Source organism: Strix aluco, chromosome 18 (genome assembly GCF_031877795.1).
Source record: "Strix aluco isolate bStrAlu1 chromosome 18, bStrAlu1.hap1, whole genome shotgun sequence".
NCBI classification, from domain to species: Eukaryota; Metazoa; Chordata; class Aves; order Strigiformes; family Strigidae; genus Strix; species Strix aluco.
Genome location: NC_133948.1, coordinates 1,281,995 through 1,302,037, shown reverse-complemented (window position 1 = coordinate 1,302,037; position 20,043 = coordinate 1,281,995). Strand labels below are relative to the sequence as shown.

The window sequence follows — 20,043 nt, the reverse complement described above, 5'->3', positions numbered from 1 at the left end:
GGTTTGCTGGATGAGCTGAGCTGGTTTGCTCAGACTTACTGAACGTGCTGTCCCAGGCCTCCTGTAAGTCAGGCTGGAAGTGAATCGAGTGTGATATTCAACAGATCATGTTGCCATTATTGCAGCACAAATAGGAATGTTAAGAGCGGGCCCAGGCCGGGCTGTGGCTTGGGTACAGGTTTAACAACCAGAGCATGTCTCAGCATCACTCACTCTGGTATCGATTCCCCCATCGTGCGCCAACAAAAGGGGAGAAATGAAAGGAAATATGGATAAAAAATGGATCAAAGCTGGATGGAGCAAAAGTCTCAGTGGGGGCGATGACTCTTTTAATGTGGTTAAACCTGTCTCCTGATAGCCATCTCTTCCCTTCCCCTTTCATGCACTTTGAAGTTGTATATTCAAAATCCTCTCCTTGAAATCTCACCAAAGGGAGCCCCGGCGCTGGTTTTTCCCTGGCGTTCAGGAGCGCAGCCAGGCGCTGCAGCCACCGCCGCCGCCCCGGCACGTGCCCTGCTCCGGCTGCCAGACCCCAGCGCAGGTTAAATGCGCCTTTTTTTCTTTTTCTTTTTTTTTTTCCTTCTGCGATGGCTATCATCTCATCACAAATTCAGTTTGTCCAGGAACCAAACAGGAGGGAATAGCACCACCTCTCTCTGACTGAGAGTGGAAAATACATCTGCAGCTAGAAAAACAGTGAGAAGAAAAGGCTGAATTTCAAAAGCCTGCTCCATCCCGGTGTCAGTGTTTCCCGTTGCCTTTGAAATGTGTGAGAGTGGCTCGTTTTGTGAGAAAGCAGCCTGACAGGCAGAGGCCAGCAGGGCATCCTAGGTACCCATTCACCTAAGTGCTTCCAGTCCCCTTTGTGGGCTGCAGAATATTACATATTTTCATTTATTCATTGCCTCTTTAACCGGGAAGGAGGTTTCGGGCACAGCTGGGGGTCGGCATTCAGCTCGCTCTCAAGCTGTCCGTTTTGCTGACTGTAATAAAAATAAAGCATCGCGCTCCCCGCTTTCTGTGGGCTTCCCACCACGCAGCTTTAATGGAGGCGACTGGTTTCCAGTGGCTGCAAGTCCTCCTGGTGCTGCAGGCGGGTGTGCGCTGTGGCCGGGAGCCAAGCATGGCTCCCGCCGGACCCCCCTTGCTGCACCGGGCAGGGGCTGCTGCAAAACCAGTGACCTGAACCCCTTGGATGGAGGAAAACCATAAGGGCAGGAGTGTAGGAGGGGGGTGGTGGAGTGTGAGGGAGGCTCCGAGCCCCCCCAAACCCTGTGGAGGTTGGCAGCGCCGGGGCAGCCGAGGGCTGTGCTGGTGCTGGAGGTGGGAGGTGACGAGGAGAGAGCAGGACGCAGCACAGGGAGCCTCTGCCCCCGCTTCAGCTTTGCTTTCCCTTTGCAGAGCAGCTGTCCCGGGGCTGGCGCCCAACGCCGGCCTCGGGTGTAGAAAATCACGGGCTTTGCCGTAGCTCCGCGCGGCGGGTGAGCGCAAGGCCGCCTGGCTGCTGCCGGGAAGGGCTGCTCCGCTTCCCCACGTCATTCATCAAAATGATTCTTGGAAAGGGTTGCATTAGTGCTGGCCTCTCAGTCTTGCCAATTTTTCTCTCTCTCTCTCTGTTAAAGCTTTTTGCTCTTCACCACCTGGTTTTCTTGCCGTAGAGGGAAGCGCGGCTGGTTTGGTGTGATTTGTTTTCGGGAGGACGGTGGCTCTCTGTGCCTCTTGGGTTGCAGTTGCAGCAGTTTCGCCCTGAGGAAGCCTGATGGCTTCATGGGAAAGAGCTAAACCGCGGTGACGCAGGATCGTAATGCAGCGACCACCTCTGTGCTCCGGAGGGTGCCCTTGGGGGCTCCTTTCCCCAGGCAAGAGGGTTTAGGCAGAACAATGCGACCCCCCAGGGCAGGGGGACCCCGGTTTGGAGCACAAATGGGGCAGAGCTGGTGCTCTGCTGCCTGCGAAACGGGGCGGTTTGCTGGAAACGGTGCTTTGAGCAGCTCAAGCCCCGTGCAAGGAGCAGAGGGGAGATCCAGCCCCGAGGCAGGGGCCTGCCCCCCCAGCACACCCCTGCTCAGCCTGAGAGCTGGTTTTGCTCCATGTCCTGGCCGGTGTCCGTTGACATTGCTTCTCCTTCGTGGAGGTTTTTACGATCACCACCGCGGCCCCCGGGCCGGGCGGGCTGTCTCCCCGCACACCGAGTTATGGCACTATCTGTTCAGCGCTCTGACATCTTTATTACAAACAGTCGGGGAAATGCAGCCAGAATGGCATATTTCTTTAATCATGCTATTACACAGCTCTTCCCTTTGTTATATATAGGCTTTAATATGTCATACATCAGGCAGTGGGTCAACAGAGAATAGACTGGAGAATTTAGTGCAGGACAAATAAATTAACCATTCAAGCCAGGAGGAGCCTCCTCTCTCTCCTTGTCCCCTCCCAGGGTAATAAAAAGGAACAAATGGGCTTTTTTATTCATCCCATTAGCAGTGCAAATGTTTTAATGACAAAATAAGTGGGAAAAAAAAAAAAGGGCAGGCTGCCCAGGTGTGCCCCACGCAGCCGCGGGGGCTCGGGAAGGCAGGCGAAGTGGGTCGTGGTGATGCCAAGCTGCCCGTCCCGGCAGCAAGCCCACGGTGCAGGTCCCCTCCGCTCCTGGGGAACGCTGCCCTCGGCTTGCAGGTACCAGCACATGGCTGGGATGGGGACAGGGGGACGGGGGGACGGGGTCTGGCCCCTCCAGACCTCCCTGCTGCTCCCCACACTTCCCGATTTGAACTAAAAAATAGAAACCCGGGCGCTGCCCGGGCAGCACGCATGGGCGCGCGGGCGAGACGAAGCTGGTGCTGACCCTGTATTTTCCTGCTGATTCTCTTAAATATTAAATGGACTGAAGTAATTACCTTTTAGGCGTTAGAGCTGGCGTGTTTTACAATGGTCGCATTACACCCAGGAGGGCCTCACGCCGCTGCTGCTGTTTATATTTTATGAAGTGTGAAATGGTGCCCGGCCTCTCCTGGGGCTGCCGGGGGGGTGCTGGATGTGGGGTGGGCAGATCCACAGCTGGGCAAGCTGTGGGGTTTGCAGGAGTGGCCGTGTCCCCAGCCTTGCTGACTCGGCACATGCCAGCTGCTTACAGTGAGGGTGCAATTTGGGGGGCACTAAAGGGCTGCTGGTGTGGGATGCTGGAGTGGCTAGTGTGGGATACTGGAGTGGCTAGTGTGGGATGCTGGCTGCAGGAGCTCAGCCGGTGGAGCAGGTCTGTGCAGCCCCAGCCCCTCCGCCCCTCCGCTCCCCGGCGAGCAGCAGCATGTGGAGATGTCTGATGGGGAGCAGCCTCTGCGCCCCCCGCTCAGTCAAAAAACAGTGAAAACAAAATAAATCAAAGCCTGGATTGTTGAGGCAATTCCTCTGCCTGCTCCAGCACAGCCCTTGATGTTGGAATCCTTCAATCAGAATAAAAAATAATGGGAAAAGATGAAAGGGGGGATGACTCGTGGCTGTGCCGTGAAGCAGCCCCCCGGCTCCAGGGAACTTTTGCTGCTTTGTGCATCGCCTCGGCCAGGAGCGGGGGACCCTGGCCCTGCGGGGGGCTGGCCAGGATGTGGCCATCTCCTGCTCTCCATCCCAAACCCTCTCCTCTGCCACAGCCACCTCCTTTATTTTAAGAGCTCGTCTTAGCCGTGAGCCCCCGGGCTGGCTCCTCACCCATCAGATCTCTGGGTGTCTTTGCTCATCTGCTCCCGTTTCTGCTCATCCCCCCCCTATTCCTGAGTGTGCATCGGCTTCTTCCTGGGTTTGTGAAAGGATTTATCCTGCAGATTGCTCCCCTATTGATTTTAATCACTATTGCGGGATGTAAATAGCGGGGACCAGCTCTGTCTGCTGGCAGTGCTGGGGGGAGCGCTGCTCTGGGGCTGGCGGGGACAGCAAACGCTGGGGCTGGGGAAGGTGAAATGGGATTTGGAGGGATTGGTTCATAATCCATCAGCTTCCGTCAACACATCTGCTGGTTCGCTCCGCTGAAGCTCTTGAAATGCAGACCCTGAGCGACGCCGTGCTGGCGGCAGCAACCTGCGTTGGTTGCATGATCCACCTGGTTCCTGATTTGCTCTGAATTGCCCCAAAACTTCTCCTTGGAGCCAGTGTCCTCTCTGCCCAGTCTCGCTGGGCGGGTGGGATGCTTTGACCTCCTGGGGAGCACTATAGTGGGGAAAACAGGTTCAAAAGCATTGATTTGAGATCCTTAAAGTTTTGAACTAGATTCTGACCAAAAAAAGGTCCTCTTATGCTAAATGGTTGCTCAGGGGACAAATCCATCAACCTTTCTCGAGCCAGCCAGCCTTTAATGTGATAAGTAGCTTGCAAAGTTGAGGATCCGTACAGCTGCTGTTAGCAGAAGCGGGTGTGTAGGGAGGGCAGCCCCTTGTCCTGCCCACGGTGGGACTGCGAGCCAGGTGGACCACCGAGCCCGGGTCCCGTGGCTAGGAAGGGGTATGGGAGTTGTCCCTGAAGGAGAAGGGACAGCAGGAGGAGGGGGGTGGACTCTGAGGAGGAAAAAGCTTTTCGGTTCCGTCAGTGATGTTGTGTGAGGCAGTGAGGTAACACTGAAGCTCTTCCTAGCAGCTGTGCAAACCAGCTTTTGGTGTGGGCTCCTTTGTAGCTGTTTTGCATCCCCGTCTCAGCCAAGCATCCCAGCGCTGCTGGGGGGCCGAGCACCCCCTGCCCGCCGGCATGGCTCCTGCCTGCTTTGCCCAGGCTAGCTCGTTGCCCAAAGGGCATTTCCAGGCTGTGGTCTGCAGGGTGGTTGCTCTGAGCGGGTCAGGAAAGTCAGTGCCTGGTCTGAAACTGCCCCTTAGGGATGTGAGGGAAGGGCCAGTCCGGCAGTCCTGGGTGATGGAAGGAAACTGGGGTGCACTGGTACAGCATCCTTGCCCGCCTCCCTGTCCCACGCTGCAAACAGCAGTCCTTCTTGGTTTTATTTTATTCCGATTTTGATTTGGGGGGAGTTGCACGTGGGAGTGGGTAGGGATGTTGGCCGGAGGCACCGAGCCTGTGCCCAGCTCCGCTCAGGCTGGCTCTGCCTGAGCCCTTCGTGCCCCCCTCCCCAGTTGGCAGGAAGCAGTTCATGAAATTCGAGCGTGCGAGCATCGCTGCAGAAGTGCTGGGCTGCGACCTGGAGGAGTTCACCACCGCTGTCTTCAAACACCACCTGAAGCAGATCCTGGCGCAGGTCACAGCACGGGGCCCCCGGCTGCCCCCAGCAGAGGAGACCCCGGCAGGTACCGGGATGCTGCATCCCTTTTTCCTTTGTTTATGGGTGACAGGGAGATGCTGTGCTCTGCGCGAGGAGAAGATGGAGGGTGTGCTGCAGGGAGAGGCAATACGCCCTTTTCTTTCCAGGCAGTGGGGTCCGTTTAAGTCTGTTCATATTAATTAAGTCATCAACTGTGCTCTGTCATGGAGCTACCCTCAGCCTGTCACTCCTTAGGGACACACAAAGATCAGGTGAATTCAGATAATGCCCCTGGCAGATAAGTGATGCAGCTTAAATGCTGTGAGAGCTCTCCCTAGAAAAGGGGGGAAAACCCCCAAACCAGGAGGGCAGCAGGGTGGGCACCCTGGCCCCGTGCCCACAGCTGAATCCGTGTCCTGCGAGGAGACTTGGGCATGGCGGGGGGGGTGTGCTCCAGCTGGACAAAGTACTGCTGAGCCTCTGGAAACCTCAAATTAATGTTCAGATTGGATTCACGGAGGCAGATCCAGCATGCACGGGGCGGGGCAGGGTGAGATATCACCCAGCTTTAAGCTTAGCCTTTCCACACCCGACTCATCCTTGGCAGCAGAATTACAGCCAGGCCCCTGCAAGTTGTTCTGATAAAAGCAAGAACTTGCAGAACTGGCCTTTAGCATGGCAAGAACTTGCAGAACTGGGCTTTAACATGGCAATAGTTTTATTTCTTAAATCCACGTCAGGCAGGAGGATGCTGTGCTTGGCAGGCAGAGCCTGGGAGCGTGCGGGTTATCCTGCCCAGCGAGCCAGGGGATGCCCTGCCACCGGCCTGGCTCCGGCCAGGCTCAACTCGGCTGGAAATAAATGATGTGTCTTTGCCCGCTCTTCTCTCTGCCTGTGCCAGGGCCGAAGATGACGGGTGTGGAGTGCGTGGAGGGGATGGCTGCGGGTCTCTATGAAGAGCTCTTTGCGGCCGTCGTCTCACTGATCAACAGGTACGGAGCTGCCGGGCGCCGCGCTGGGGGTCTGCGGGCGACGGCTCCTTCTGCTGGGGCTGCAGGAGAGGAACCTCTGCTGGGGGCTCTCCGGGGAGACGTGTGGAACAGGCAGCTGCTGCCTGCTGGAAAATGAAAGTTATATGACAGCACTCGGGACCTTCCGCAGGCTGTCAGCCCCACGTGAGCCGGCACCGGGGGTGAAGAGCCCCGCGGAGCAGCGATCTCTGTGCATTGAGTGTTGCACGGGGCAGCACGTGTCCTGCCCCTCCTGCCAGCACCGGCAGCGGCTTCCTATTAATAATAGATGTGACTTTGCAGGCTGAAATCAAGGTTACCAGTACAGGCAGAGCAATAAACCGGTCAGGGAATTCCACAGCAAGCCCTGCAGATGCGTGGTGGGAGTCACTTCGTGGTAAAAGCTTGGTCACAGGAGAGGATCGAGGTGTCAAGTGAGAGGGTCCAGCACCAGAGCAGCTGCCGAGGCGCCCTGGGAGGCTGCGTCTCCCCAGGGGCTTGTCCTCACTCTGCTTATTTCCATCTGGAGATCCAGGGCGGGACGGACGTCCTCTGTGGCCTGTGTATCTCTTTCTTCACGTGGCATAAATCCAAAATGAGCTACTGGGGTAAATGGAATAATTTAACACTGGGGTAAGGATCAGACCAGCAACCGTTCCATTTTCTCAGTTCTGATGCGCAGCTCAGTTTGTTGAAGTCAGCATCCACATAAAAGCTGGTGCCCAAAATAATCTCTGTTGTTGCTGCAGGTTTATTTTAACCTGCAGTTATTTAACCTGCAGAATATTTTTATTGTAATTCCTAGCAACCACACTCCAAAGGGAAATTGCTGATGGTACTCAAAGGGCTGACAGAGAGCAAAATGATGCTGATTCTCTTGAATAACAGCATTAACTGGGGATGTGTCTTGGGTCCCCTCTTCCCTTTAAAGGGAGCTTTGTTTTGCCTGGTTTTATTTTCCACACCAGCCCACCAAAGCCTATTAAACCATTGCAACGATGATCCAGGTGACGAGGCAGGTTTCAGCGCAGCCATGAAAATGCTGTTTCCTCAGTGAGTTGATGGTGAACGTGAATCTTTTCAACTCCGGCTGCAGGAGGGTGCTGCTAGGATATTCCGCAAGCAATTCATAAATATACTTTTGTTTCTTCATTCAGCCCTGTGCTTTCATCAAGGGGCTGGCATCCTCGGTGCCTCGTTATTGAGGAGAAATGCATCTCCTTGCATCTTGCCAGAGCAGCGGTGGGCTGCCCCGCAGGGAAGGGGCAGCACCGCAGCCGGCGAAGCAGCACAACACCATGGGCTGTTTCAGAAATGCACATTAAAAACAATCCCCGAGGTTTCCCGTGGTCAGACTCCCCTGCTGTCTTTATCTGAAACACTGGAAATGGCCGCAAGCAACATTTGAAGGAGTAAACCTCTCTGTTTCTCCCAAGAAGCCCTTTGATCTCTGCTTCTCAGACCACGTGTGTTATGGGCTGCGGTTCCTGTTAGAGATTTCCTCGGAGCTGAACATCAGCAGCTTTCCCTGTAGAAATGGCACAGCACGGCAGCGGGGGCTTTGGACACTCCCGTTGTCCTCAGTGTTGGCATCATGTGCCAGTTTAGCTGCTTTTCAAATCAACTGGTCTATCAAACTTAATACATTTGGATGAAGATGTAGTATTTTAAATACCAAGAGTGCCAGGATGGGGCCAACCCTGGGAAGGGCGGCATCTCAGCCCACCCCACAGTTAAGAGGTTGTTAGGCCAGGTCAGGAGCAGTCCATGCTGTGTGTCTCCATCCAGGCCAGGAGGAGATGCTCGGCTTGAGTAGATGAGAGAAGAGGTGGGTGAAGCAAAGGGACAAGTGAAGGAACCATGGTAGGAGGTGCAGGTGCTCCCTGACAGGAGACACTGGGAGAGGGGTGGTGCCCACCCAGGGACGTGCATGTTGGGGGGAGGAGGGAGTGTCACCTCCGAAGGGAGAGCTGAGGTCTGTGGGTACAACCCGGTGGTGTGTGCTGCTCTTTCCCCAGGTCTTTCTCCTCCCAGCACCTCTCCATGGCCTCCATCGCAGTGGTGGACACTCCCGGCTTCCACAACCCGCGGCATCAGCGGGGAGAGCGAGCAGCGACTTTCGAGGAGCTTTGCCACAACTACGTGCACGAGCGGCTGCAGGCTCTCTTCTACGAGAAAACCTTTGTTTTGGAAATGGAGAGGTACAGAGAGGTGAGGAGCGAGGGCTGGGAGCAGCGTCCCAGCATCTGGGGACATGGGGCTGCCTTTGACCCAGCGGGTCCCTGTGCCCCGCCACGGTGTGACTGAATGACACACTCAGGAGTTGTAACGAGGGGTTGTTGCAAAGACAAGGGGTCTGTACAGAGCCATGGCCTTGAGCTGGGACTCTCTTCCCCCCACTGCCCCAGTCACGGATCCCCTCAGGTATTTCGGACGTGCCACAGATGCGAGGCTGTCTTGGCATCTCTCTGGGCATGCTTGTTCCAGCTCAGGAGGCTTTGTGCTCTTTTGTTGGTGCAGCTGAGATTTTCCTTAGGTGATGAATAATAGAGAATAGAAAGGAAAATGATAAATTATTGCAGAAACAAGCTGCTGAAAAATCCACAAGCAGAGATGAACTTATTAGGCTTGCAGAAGTTACTTTAATACTTCTAGCCCTGGGAAAAGAGTTGAATTCCCATGGCCTAGTATTCACACATCGCTTGCACCTAGTGAGTATCTGTGTGCTCCTCACTAGTGATGAATCCGTAGTTACTGGTCGAGCTTGAAACGCAGTGGGCTCAGCTTTGCCCTGGCTTTGCTGCTGGCTAAGGGCAGCTGCCCTGGTGCAAGACATTTCCCTGTCAGCCACGGGACTGCGGTGCTGAGCCTGAGCCCCGGTGACCCATTTAGTCCCAGAGCTGGGTCACACATGGGGGTGATGGTGCCATGTGTCCTTGGTAGGAAGAAACTCAGGGCCCTGCTGCTGCTTTCTGCTCCACCTGCACACTCAGGCTGCAAACCTGAATCCCTGAGCCAAATCTCACCATGTTACATTTAGAGACATTAACGCTGCGGCTCTCGCTGAGCATCCCTGCTTCACACGTGAGCGCGAGGGAGCCGTGCTTACCCCTCCCCTCCTGCAGCCCTCGGTTCAGAAAGGGAAACAATGCCTGTGAGCTGCAAATTCAACAACTGATTGTTTTCTTGGTGATTTCTTATTAAGTCTTCAGTTATTATCATAGCCACGATTTATGCAGCTTGTCTGGCATCCACAAAGTGCTGCAGAAGCCCGTTGGGTGGGGGGGTCCTGGCAGCCCTGCCCGCGGGCAGGATGCGGCCGTGCCTCCGTGTCACACCGGCCGTGTCTCTGGTGGCTGCTCCGCTCCCCCGGCCTCGGATCCCCCCAAAGCCAAGCGGGAGCAGGACCCCCACCGTCTTCCTCCTCCTCCATGCAAACATATCTCCTCTTGGTTCTCACATGCCAGGCCATGACTGAAGCAAACTTTTAAATAATGTTTTCCAGGAAAATGTTGAGGTATCTTTTGATCTTCCAGAGCGCTCTCCCCTGGCCACGCTGTCTGTCATCGACCTGAGCTCCTCACAGGTAACCTGTCCCCGTGGCCACAGTGGGAGTTGGTTGCTCTGGCTGTGCTTGAAGCATCCTCCTGCTCAGAGGAGTGAGGATTTCCGAGGCAGAGTGGAACCTCGCAGTGTGTTTTGCACAGAGGAGCTGGGCTGTTGCAGGGGAGGGCACAGCATCAACCAAGACCTTTTTGTTTTTATAAAATACAAGCACCCTTCCTGGGCAAGGTCTTGAGGGCAATGTCCAGAGCTGGATCAGACCAGGAGGGTCTCCTGGCCCCGGTGTGGGGCAGAGGACACGGGTGGGCAGAGGTGCTGGGGAGCAGGGTGGCATGGCTGCGGCCGGAGCCAGCTCCCTGCGGCCCTTCTGCCCCTTCCCCGTCACCAAGGGCCGTGTCCCTTTGGCAGCCACAGGCGCTGCCCGGCAGCCCGGGCACTGATCGCAGGGGGCTGCTGTGGATCCTGGACGAGGAGGTGCTGATCCCAGGCGCCGGGGACAGCACTGCCTTCGACCGCCTCTGCTCCTACTTCGCCACCAAGGGACCCGAGCAGGAGGGTAAGTCGGGGTCAGCTCAGCTGCCTGTCCTTTGGCACTGGAAATTTAAGAAACCATGTGGCAAATTAAATATCTCCCTGGGCTTTTCTTCCGGAGTGACTCTGGGGTGCCATCGCAGGGGACGGCTGTATGCGCAGGTGCGAGCAGGCGCTGCACTTCGAGATCTCCCACCAGCTGGGCACGGACCCCGTGCGCTACGACCTCACGGGCTGGGTCAGCAAAGCCAAGCTCAACCTCTCGGCACAAAACGCCATCCAGGTGCTGCAGCGGTCCAAGGTGTAAGTATGAGGGAGGTGCCGCAGCACTGGCGCTCATCGCCGTGCCCAGGGGAGTGGGTTGGGGATGACCCTGCCGTCGGCTGAGTTGCTCCAGCTGCGGCTGGAGGTTGCAAACCCACCACAGCACCGTGGTGGGGAAGGCAGAGGGTTGTGTGGGGCATTCCGACGAGAGGAGAGCACCCATGGCCTGGGCAGTGCCCTTGGTGCTGGCTGTGAGGGGTCCCTGCCTGCCCCCCCACCTCCTGCCTGACGCACAGCCCAGGGGATGGAGCTGATCTGGCCTCGGGCAGGCAAGGAGGGGACGGGATCTCGAGTGGATCCAGTCTGCGGCGCAGCCCGAGGCGCCTGCCAACACCAGCCTTGTGCTGCTGGAGTCCGGCTCTGGCCAGGGAAAAACTGCAAGCAAGCCAGAAAACCCCACAGCTTTCAACCCGGCTTTTGGGGAATCCTGAGAGAGATAAGTTAAGGTGGGGAGAGCAGATGTCAAGTGGTTTGACTTACGGCCGTCAAGCCCCCGGGCTGACTGACAGCCACATCTACACGTTGTGAGCGCAGTGAGCACTGCAGAGCGAGCTGGTGAAGAATGCTGCGGCGAACAGCTTCCATCAGAGCTGTCGGCTTTCTGCACGCCAGCAGATCCGTGCCACTGGCGCTTCAGTGGGGGTCCCCTCCTGTAGACATGTGCAGTGGGAGAGCCAGGGGACACCGGGGAGATCCCACGATGTCCTCAGCTCCGCAGTGCCGCAGGGTTGGGCATCCAGCACGGCTTGGGGCTGCGAGACATCGCTGACCAAGGGCAGGTTTTCCCCACTGCTTCGAGGAACCTTGTAAACTAAATCAGAATGGAAATGTGATTGAGCTGCTGCAGACGTCTCCACACATGGGATGATTTTAAGTTTCTGCTTAAACACTCCCAGCTCATTTTGTTTTGGACTTCCATTCAGGAAAGTTTTAACAGCGGTGAACAGCTCGGTGCCCAAACTAGAGAAGAACAGAGGGGGTGGGGGGTGACCTGGCACCCCTCTCCGCTCCGCAGAGCACCGATGCTGAGTTTGGGGTGCTGAGCATTGCACCCCATTGAAGGGGCTGGGACATTCCCCATCGCTGTGGCTCCACCTCCCCGTCTCATTGCTTGCCCCAACAGAGACGCTGTGAAGGAGCTGGTGCTGCCGCGCTCGGGGGCGCCGCTGGCCTGCCGCGCCGTGGCGGGGCTGGAGGGACGCTCCCAGGCGGCCCTGCACCGCAACGCCTGCGTGAGGAAGACCTTCGCCAGCAGCTTGGCAGCCGTGAAGAAGTCGGTGTGTGCTCAGCTCAAACTGCAGGTGGTGAGTGTTGGCACTGGGACCGGCATGGTGTTGGCAGCAGTGGGTGTCCTGTTTAGTGGGGTGTATCCCCCTTAGCGGGGACCCCACACCCCCCCGGCAGGTACCTCCTGCTTCGTGGGGCTCTGTTGAGGCTCTGTGTCCCGCAGGGCTCTTGGCCCAGGATGCTGCTCTGGCCACCGGTGGCCACAGGCCTCCCCAGCACCGCTGTGGCTCAGGGAAAGTGTCCCAGGCAAACAAATCGTAAACCAGATTACACACGCACCTTGCTGTGCCGCCACTTAATCCTCTTAAGCACTCAGACGAGTGGACTAGCCCTCCGTGCTGGGCATGTGCCAAGCTCCTGCTGATTTTGACCATAATTAGGTGCCTAAACTCTGTTGAGGAGACAAGGCTCAGTCTCTGTAGACTCCCCGGCCAACCCACATTGTGGTCCAGGCTGTCCTGGGCTCACCCCACCCAGCAACCCTCAACCCTGGTAACTTTTTGTAGCCCATCAACCGAAAACATGGGACATTAGGAGGAAGGGTCCCACTCAGCATCTGTGACCTGCCCCTCAGGCTCACCTCTCTGACCGAAGCTGTTGTTCCTAACATGCACTTGAGCTCTGAGGAGGCTCCTTTACCTGCCCAGACACCTGGCGGGGTGTGCACAAGGAGCATTTCCCACCACCACCACACACTGTCTCTTTGTCCCCCTCCCACCCCACTGACCTTTCCTTGCCTGGCAGGACGCGCTCATGAACCTTCTCCGACGCTCCCAGCTGCATTTCATCCACTGCCTCCTCCCGGGGACGCCCCAACCCTCCGGGGCCCCTCGGCCCCCCGCACCGCCCGACGTAGCCCCGCAGCTGGACGTGCCAACCCTGAGAGCCCAGCTGGAGGGGACCCAGCTCCTGGACGCCCTGCGCCTTCACCGCATTGGTACGTCGTGGCCCTCCACCGCTGCCGTGTGCCGCGCTGGCGGCTCAGCCCTCCCACGTTTTGCTCGGCATCTGCCTCTTGCCAGCCCCACTTCAAAAAGCCCCCGAGTTTTTATTGATGCTTTTTGCCAGGGGTTCCCACCCCCTCTCCTTCCTGCAGCGCTGCAACCTGAGCACAGTGGCTGCAGCTCCAGGGAGGTTCCCCTGTGCTCCCCTTGGAGCTCTGCGCATCGGGCTAGACCTGCACCACCTGCGGTCCCAGTCCATGCTGGGGGGAGAGGGACCGTGCGGGAGGTCCAGGGGCATCTCCTGCATGACACAACGTGCTGGGATGGTGTCCGGCCACCTCAAGCGCATCTCTCTCTGCTAAGGGCGGCTCCCCTGGTCCCCACCACCTGCAGTGCCCTTTGCTGCGCACAGGCCGTGCCACCCTTTGCCGCTGGTTCCCTCCCCAGCGTTTCAGTGCACGCCCCGTGCCCCTGGGCTGGCGTGGCCCCCAGCGATGGCTGTCTGTCCCCAGGCTATGCGGATCACCTGCTCCTGACCCAGTTCCGAAGGCGCTTCCAGGTCCTGGCTCCGGACGTCATGAAGAAGCACACCTCTGCCTACGAGGTGCCGGATGAGAGCAAGGTGTGTGCTGGGCTAGCACATGGGGCTCTGCCGGTGCCGGAGCTCTTCCAGTCCTCCCCAGCGTAGTCAGGGCTTTCTCTGCAACGAGGAGCAATTCCTGGAGCTCCCTGCAGCAGTCCCTGCGCTGGCACTGCCTGTACCCTGCCTGCACCCAGCTGTCCTCCCTCCAAACCAGTCAGACCAGCATCTCCCAGCCCTGTGTCAGGAGCTGCTTCCCAGTCCCTGCCTCACTCGGGCATCAGCGCTGCTGATATAATTCCTGTGGCTGCTGTAGGGTCAAAACCTGCAGGTCTGTGGGCTGCCGAGCTCCAGCGTCTCCCGCCACGGGTGGGAGTGCACATCTGGGCAGATGTTGAGGAGCTTTGGCAGCAGGGTTGTCCGTGCAGGTCCTGGGGGCTTTCTTAAATGCGAGGCTGCCTTCAGGAACTGGGGTGAAGGAGAAAATCCACGTCCAGCAAGGCTCAGGGTGGCACAGCAGCACCCACAGCACTGCTGAGAAACGGTGACTGGGTTTGGGGCTCAGCCCGTAGCTCCAGGCTCTGGGCGGCTGCAGCTCCTAACAATGGCCATGGCCCGGCTGTGGGGTCCTGCGTGGGTGCAGGGGGTGGCTTTGCGTCCCTCTCCTCTTCACCCTTCCCACGCGTGCCCGAGCATGGAGGGACGTGGCTCCTCCAGCAGCCTGGCTGAGCAGCCCAGCTCGGCTCTTCGTCCCGGAGTTTCTCCCCCCAAGGACAGTTTTTGCAAAGGCAGTAAACACACCCGGCGTGGGCCGCATTTGCCAATGTTATTGCACCGTGGAGAGGACTTGAGGAAATCAGCCTGGAAATGAAGCCTGTTATTGCTTCTTTTTAATACTCAAGAAAAAGTGGCTTTGAAAATCTTGCTCGCTGCGGGCTGTGCCTTGGTCCTCCAGCGCTCTGGCCGCGTGCCTGGTAGGTCTGGTTTTGCAGGACAGGGCACAAACTGAGGGGCTGGGGGCACGTGCAGGTGGCATTGCTCTGTCTCAGCGTGGCAGCACCCTGTCCCTTGTCCTGGCTCCCCCAAAAACCGGCTGGCTGAGGACAAGCCAGGCAGCATTGCCAAGGGAGCAGGGACCATGGAGGTTCCTGGGGACCGGGTATCACCTGCAGCAGCCCAGGGTGGCTCCTCACCTCCTCCCACGAAGCCTGAAAGCCCAAGGAGCTGAGGAACAAAGGCAGAGATTTGTCAGTTTTATTTGTTTCATAATAAATTTGTAGCAAAAACTGGGGAGAACTGCCCCTGGACCAGACTGTGAGCAAGCGGAGAAGCACTGAGAGCCAGGAAGAGCTGAGAGGGGATGAATTAAACATGGGCACGTGCTCTGTTGTGCAAACTGCCAGCCAGCGTGTGCAAATTCAGTTAAGACCTCGGGATTTAATAAGACAAGTTTCACAGTCAGAAAAGGTCAATATTGTTATTAAATGCTGTAAGGAGGCAGAGGGTGCCTCGTCAGCAGCGTGTAAGCAGGGGATTTGAAAAATCCCATCCTCCCTGGAGCTTGTTTCCACGTGTTTTTTTTAGCGGGAGACTTCTTCCCAGTAAGCTGCATTAACCCGGCCGCTGGAGCACAACTTGTCCTGTCGCGAGGGTGCCAGCGCAGAGGCGACCGACCCCGCTGTTGCGCGTGGGACGGGCTCATCCCCCAGAGCCCTGCGCGTGGTTTCATGCACTGTGGTGGTCCGTACCCCCGGGCTCCGTCCCCCCTCGCCCTGGTGCCTGCATGGCTGCTGGCGAGGGCTTAGGCCTGCAGCTGGGTGCTCCTGGGGCCGTGGCAAAATATTTCTGACGTGGGTTTGTCCTTCGTGGAGGAGATGTGTGAGGCTGCTGGAGGATGTTGTTCAGCGCAAAGTATTAGTGCAGGATTTTTGTTACAATTTCTGTAGCTCTGGGGTTTTCGAATCATCCCTTCATCCAGAGAGTGTTTGCTGCCCTGGGGAGATGCGTGGTATTGCTGGCTGTTACCTTCCCATGTCCGTCCAAAGCTCAGAGTAGTTGAGTTCAGGCTTCTCTTATGGCTTGGGACTAATCTCCTGCTTGCCTCCCCGCGGGGGCTCAGCTCTGTGCTGGTGGGCTCGGGGGGAACTTGGTGCTTCCCCCTGTGCTTTCAGCTCCACGGGCTGAGCTGCTGGCGAGCAGGCAGGAGGGGAGCACCGAGGGCTCGCAGCTGCACAGGGTCTTAAGGTGGACCCTGGCTGGACAGTGCCAGGATGGGCTCTCACCTTCCCCTGAATAGCCTCCTTCTGTCAGGGTGTATTGGGGTCCTTCCAGACCAGGGATGGCAGCAAAAGGAGGAAAATTCTGCATGTGGCTGCAGATCCCCATCCTGCCCAAAGCCTCCGGAGCAGAAAGTCCTTCTTGCACCAGGACTCGGGGCTGGGGCAGCTGTTTCAGAGGCTGCTCTAGGGCTGGGCGGGCGCGCTTTCGCGTGGAGAGGAGGAAACAAGACCACAGCTGGATGCACCCTTACTGGGTGCCCGTAAGGACTGGGCGTCACTGTGCCCCATTTCCGCAGGCTCATGTCAGGGTGTAAATGTTTTCTGAGCAATTCCCTGATGTGCTCCTTCTCCGCAGGCTATAGAGGAGCTCTTCCAGGCGCTGGATCTGGAGAAGAAGAGCGTGGCCATAGGACGCAGCCAGGTACAGCGGCTCTGGTCTCTGCCTCCCCGTTGCTCTTGGTGCGTTTGGGCACAGCTAGCCCCGGGCCAGGCGCTCCCAGCTGCCCAAAGCTCCCCAAACTGGAGAGAAAGCCTCTCCTCTGCAGCTCCCACGGCGTCCAGCTGGGCTGGGAAACCAAGCCTTGCCAAAAATCAAAGCGGAATGCTCCTAACTCACGTTTGAAAGCGTTACCCTGGGTAAACTGTGTACCTAATTATCAGAGTCCAGCCCTCATGGCATTTAAGTTCCTAATTACCTTTGATGTCTCATGGGAGTCGATGGGGCTTGGGCAGCTCATGGTTTTGGTGGGCTGGGGTTAAGGCTGTTGAGCCGGGCAGCTGCAGGTGCAAGAGTTGTTGCAGCAACAACATTTGAACTTAAATGCGATAATCTGAAAGAAAAATTAATTTTGCATGGGTGTTTGCCTTCAGCTCTCGGAGTCTATAAAGAAAGAATTCATGAAACGGTTCTGTGGAACAAAATAACTTTCTTTTATCCTGCACAGTGCAGTTTGCAATTATCTCTTTTATGAAACCCTTGTACTTAATCAATAGCGCGATAGCAGCTCCAGTCACATCTTGTTATAGAGGAGTTAGTTTTGCCATCGCTTTGAGCATTGATTTTGTACTAGCTTCTAAAACTCGCTGGCTTGTGAAGTTAATACAGACATTAATGAGACAATCAAATAGGTGGTGGAGCAATCATAGCATTATCTCAAGAAAGTGAGTTTCCTTGGAATTGTTCTTTGATTCAATTTGGCATCTTTAAAATGCAGCTCTTTAAGTATGCCACCGGCTTCGCAAGTGTAATTCAGTTTTTATTAAAGCTGTATTATGCAAATGGTGCACAACAGTCAGGAGTGATTGGTCCCATATCCCAAGAGCTGCGCCAGGCAATGACCGAGAGAGATCTTACACTCTGAGAGATCGATACCAGGCTAAATTTAATGCCATCAGCAAATCTGTATCATTTATGAGGTGTTTCTGACAAGTTCAGTTAAAGAAAATGATGTGGTTAATTTTGTTTTTCCTGTTGTAAACTGGCATCTTTGCTGTTATCTGTGTGCATGTGTGTGTACGCTGTCAGAAATGCCATTGCCAGCATTCCTGTTCTTGCGGTGGGTGGGAAATGGGCAGTGGCCCAAGGAAAGACTTTCAAGGACTCGCAGCTTCTTCTGATGGCTCATGCCTGTGTCAAAAAGGAGTGAGAGGAGTCGGGGACAGAGAGCAAATGCCCGGTGTGCCCAGTGCGAGGGCTGGACCCCGAAGGGCAACCAGCAGCCCCTTTCCCGGGGAGTCAGTGGGACCTGGGTAGCCCTGTTTCAGCAATGCCCAGGAGCAGGAGGTGGAGGGGTGGGTGGATGGAGCTCTCCGGCACATGCAGCCATCCTGCTGCTGGGCTTGGGGACAGGATGGAGCCAGGACACAGCTCGCTCTTGCTGTCCCATGAGTGTCCCCAGGGAGGTCGGGGCCACCTTGGGTGCCTTCACAGCACGGAACAGGCAGGCGCGTTGTGGGTTTGGCCAGGTAGGGCTGGAGCCCCCTCCCAGACTGGTGTTTCGGACTGGCGCAGTGGTCTCACTCTCTGGTCCTGGGTGGTCCAAGGACCTTTAGTCTCCTGAAGGTCTCAGGGGAGCCAGAAATATGTTCCACTGGCCACCGGTGGGTTTCAGACCCTGTCCCAGGGGTGTGTAACCTCCGTTGCTTGTTGTCAGGTTTTCCTGAAGCCAGGGGTCATCTCTAGGCTGGAGAAGCAACGTGACAAGCTGATAGCCCAGAAGATGATCCTGCTCCAGGCTGCTTGCAGGGGCTTCCTCAGCCGGCAGAAGTTCAAGAGGCTGAAGGTATCCATCCCGCGAGTCATGGCTGCCCTGTGCCCACCACAGCAGAGGGTCGGTGCTGCTGTGATACAGCCCAGAGCACCCAAATTACAGCTTTTTTGAGCAGAGCAGGCTGCTCCTTTGAAGGCTACCCACTCTGCCCTGCCCCGTGGGCAGCCGTGAGATGCCACGCTGCCATCCCCTGCACTGCAGAGCTCCTCCACCACCTCATCACTCTCCTGCCCGGTGCCCCAGCCTGGTCCTTCCTGGCGGGCTCAGTTGTGGCTCGGCGAGGGGCACTTCCTGCCATGTCTGCCCACAGATCCAGCGTCTTGCTGTCCGCTGCATCCAGAAGAACCTGGTGGTCTTCCAGGCAGTCAGGCACTGGCCCTGGTGGCAGCTGCTGAGCCGCGTGCGGCCTCTGCTCAGTGTTAACCTCGCAGAGGAGCAGCTCCGTGCAAAAGAAGTAGGCACTAAGTGATGGGACGGGATGGGGTGGGGTGGGGTGGGGTGGGGTGGGGTGGGGTGGGATGCTTTAGGGGATCTGCCTGATGCATCACTCAAATAAGAAGTCACTTCTGCCAGGGCAGAGATGTTTTTCTGACCATCCAGAAGTCATCATCTGTTCTTAGCACTGCATTTTTTGCCCCCAGTAATGTGTTTTGCAGAGTTGTGGAGGGAGAAGTAACTCTTTCTTCCTTAGAGGGACAGTACTAAACGCACCATGTCCCGCAGCCGAAGCCCCATCCCAGGGCCATGGCTGCCCTCCCCACACCCCCTGTGAGTTTGCCAGGGCTGGGTCCACTGAGCTGAGCCCCTTGGGGGTGGGTACCCCGCATCAGTCTGTGGGATGAGGGATGATGAGCAGTCAAACTCATCCTTGACACAGGGGACTCTGCTCCGTACCATCACCAGAGCTGTGCTGGCTTCCAGCTGTGCTGCCACTGGTGACGGGAGACATTAACGGGCACTTGCTGACCCGGGAAAGGCACCTTTCGCCCCTCTGCACTGTGCTAAATTCTTAGTCCGTCTTCCTTGGCATCCTGCTCCTCCTCTTGCCTTAGTGAGGTTTTAACAAGATGTTTTCAGGCTGGCTCAGATGAAACAAAAGCTGCCCAAGCCTCTGTTTCTCTCTCCAAACCCACCTGGGATCCATCAGGCCCATCACCCGTTAACCTCTGCTTTTATCACAACTCTGCACGTTCTGCTTCTGCTCACTGTTGGACATCAAAGCAGGACAAGGCTGCACCAAGCAGCTCTTTCTGCTGTTACAGTCAGGCTGCCTGAAAAAGAATCACAGAAAACAACGTGCCTTTGCCGTGGCTCTGTGATAGCCTGCCAGGGCCCCGGGAACGCTCCATGAGCAAAATTCAGATGTTTGGCTGTTCATCCCAGGCTTTTGAGGTTTGCTTCTTTTCTCATAAAATGTGCTCTGTACGCACACCAAAGCTGACAGTCCCCCCGATGAAATTCATGTCAGGAGCTGTAGTCCTGGCAATTTGCAGTGAGCAGCCTTCAAAGTTGCCTGGTAAATTTTATTAATAAGACAGCTATGTCTCTCCTGCTTATTTTGAACAGAAAACAAGATTTTCATAAATTGAGGATGCTGGAGCTCTCCACGTGTGATTTTTTTGCAATCTTCCCTAGGAGGAGCTGCTGGTGCTAAGAAAGAAGCTGGAAAAATCTGAGCAGGCGTGCAGCGAGCTCAGGCAGACTGCAGAGAAGCTGGAGAGCAAGGTAGAGCCTGAAAAAAAGCCCCTGCCGCAGCCCTGCTTGGTCGAGTTGGAAATTAAGCTGTATCTGGATCAATATGACCACGAATTACATTAGAGCAGGAGGGGCCGTGATGAGCAGAGGGTTGGGCGGGGGGTGGCTGCCGAGGGCAGCGGTGGTTCTCTGTGTGGGACCCAGGTGGGCTGCAGCGTCCTGCTGTGGCAGCTGGGGCCGGCACCGCTGCAGGGCCCCTGCTGGGTGGGGACCTGCTGGCCAGAGCAATGGGTGTCCCCGGGGTCTTCACCCAGAGAGCAGCCCAGACG

General features: G+C 56.7%; 1 protein-coding gene across 3 annotated transcripts in view; it reads left to right on the top strand.

Moving 5' to 3' along the window:
- Positions 1 to 20,043, top strand: part of MYO18B (myosin XVIIIB) — a 70,588-nt gene that overhangs the window by 10,405 nt on the left and 40,140 nt on the right. For all 3 annotated transcript variants that reach the window (XM_074844242.1, XM_074844241.1, XM_074844240.1), the window contains exons 13-25: positions 5,106 to 5,276; positions 6,132 to 6,222; positions 8,259 to 8,451; positions 9,746 to 9,826; positions 10,213 to 10,360; positions 10,479 to 10,638; positions 11,783 to 11,963; positions 12,691 to 12,883; positions 13,403 to 13,512; positions 16,105 to 16,170; positions 17,903 to 18,031; positions 18,330 to 18,473; positions 19,655 to 19,744. In XM_074844242.1, the coding sequence (XP_074700343.1) occupies positions 5,106 to 5,276; positions 6,132 to 6,222; positions 8,259 to 8,451; positions 9,746 to 9,826; positions 10,213 to 10,360; positions 10,479 to 10,638; positions 11,783 to 11,963; positions 12,691 to 12,883; positions 13,403 to 13,512; positions 16,105 to 16,170; positions 17,903 to 18,031; positions 18,330 to 18,473; positions 19,655 to 19,744 (1,757 nt within the window). The remainder of the gene's footprint in view (positions 1 to 5,105; positions 5,277 to 6,131; positions 6,223 to 8,258; positions 8,452 to 9,745; positions 9,827 to 10,212; positions 10,361 to 10,478; positions 10,639 to 11,782; positions 11,964 to 12,690; positions 12,884 to 13,402; positions 13,513 to 16,104; positions 16,171 to 17,902; positions 18,032 to 18,329; positions 18,474 to 19,654; positions 19,745 to 20,043) is intronic.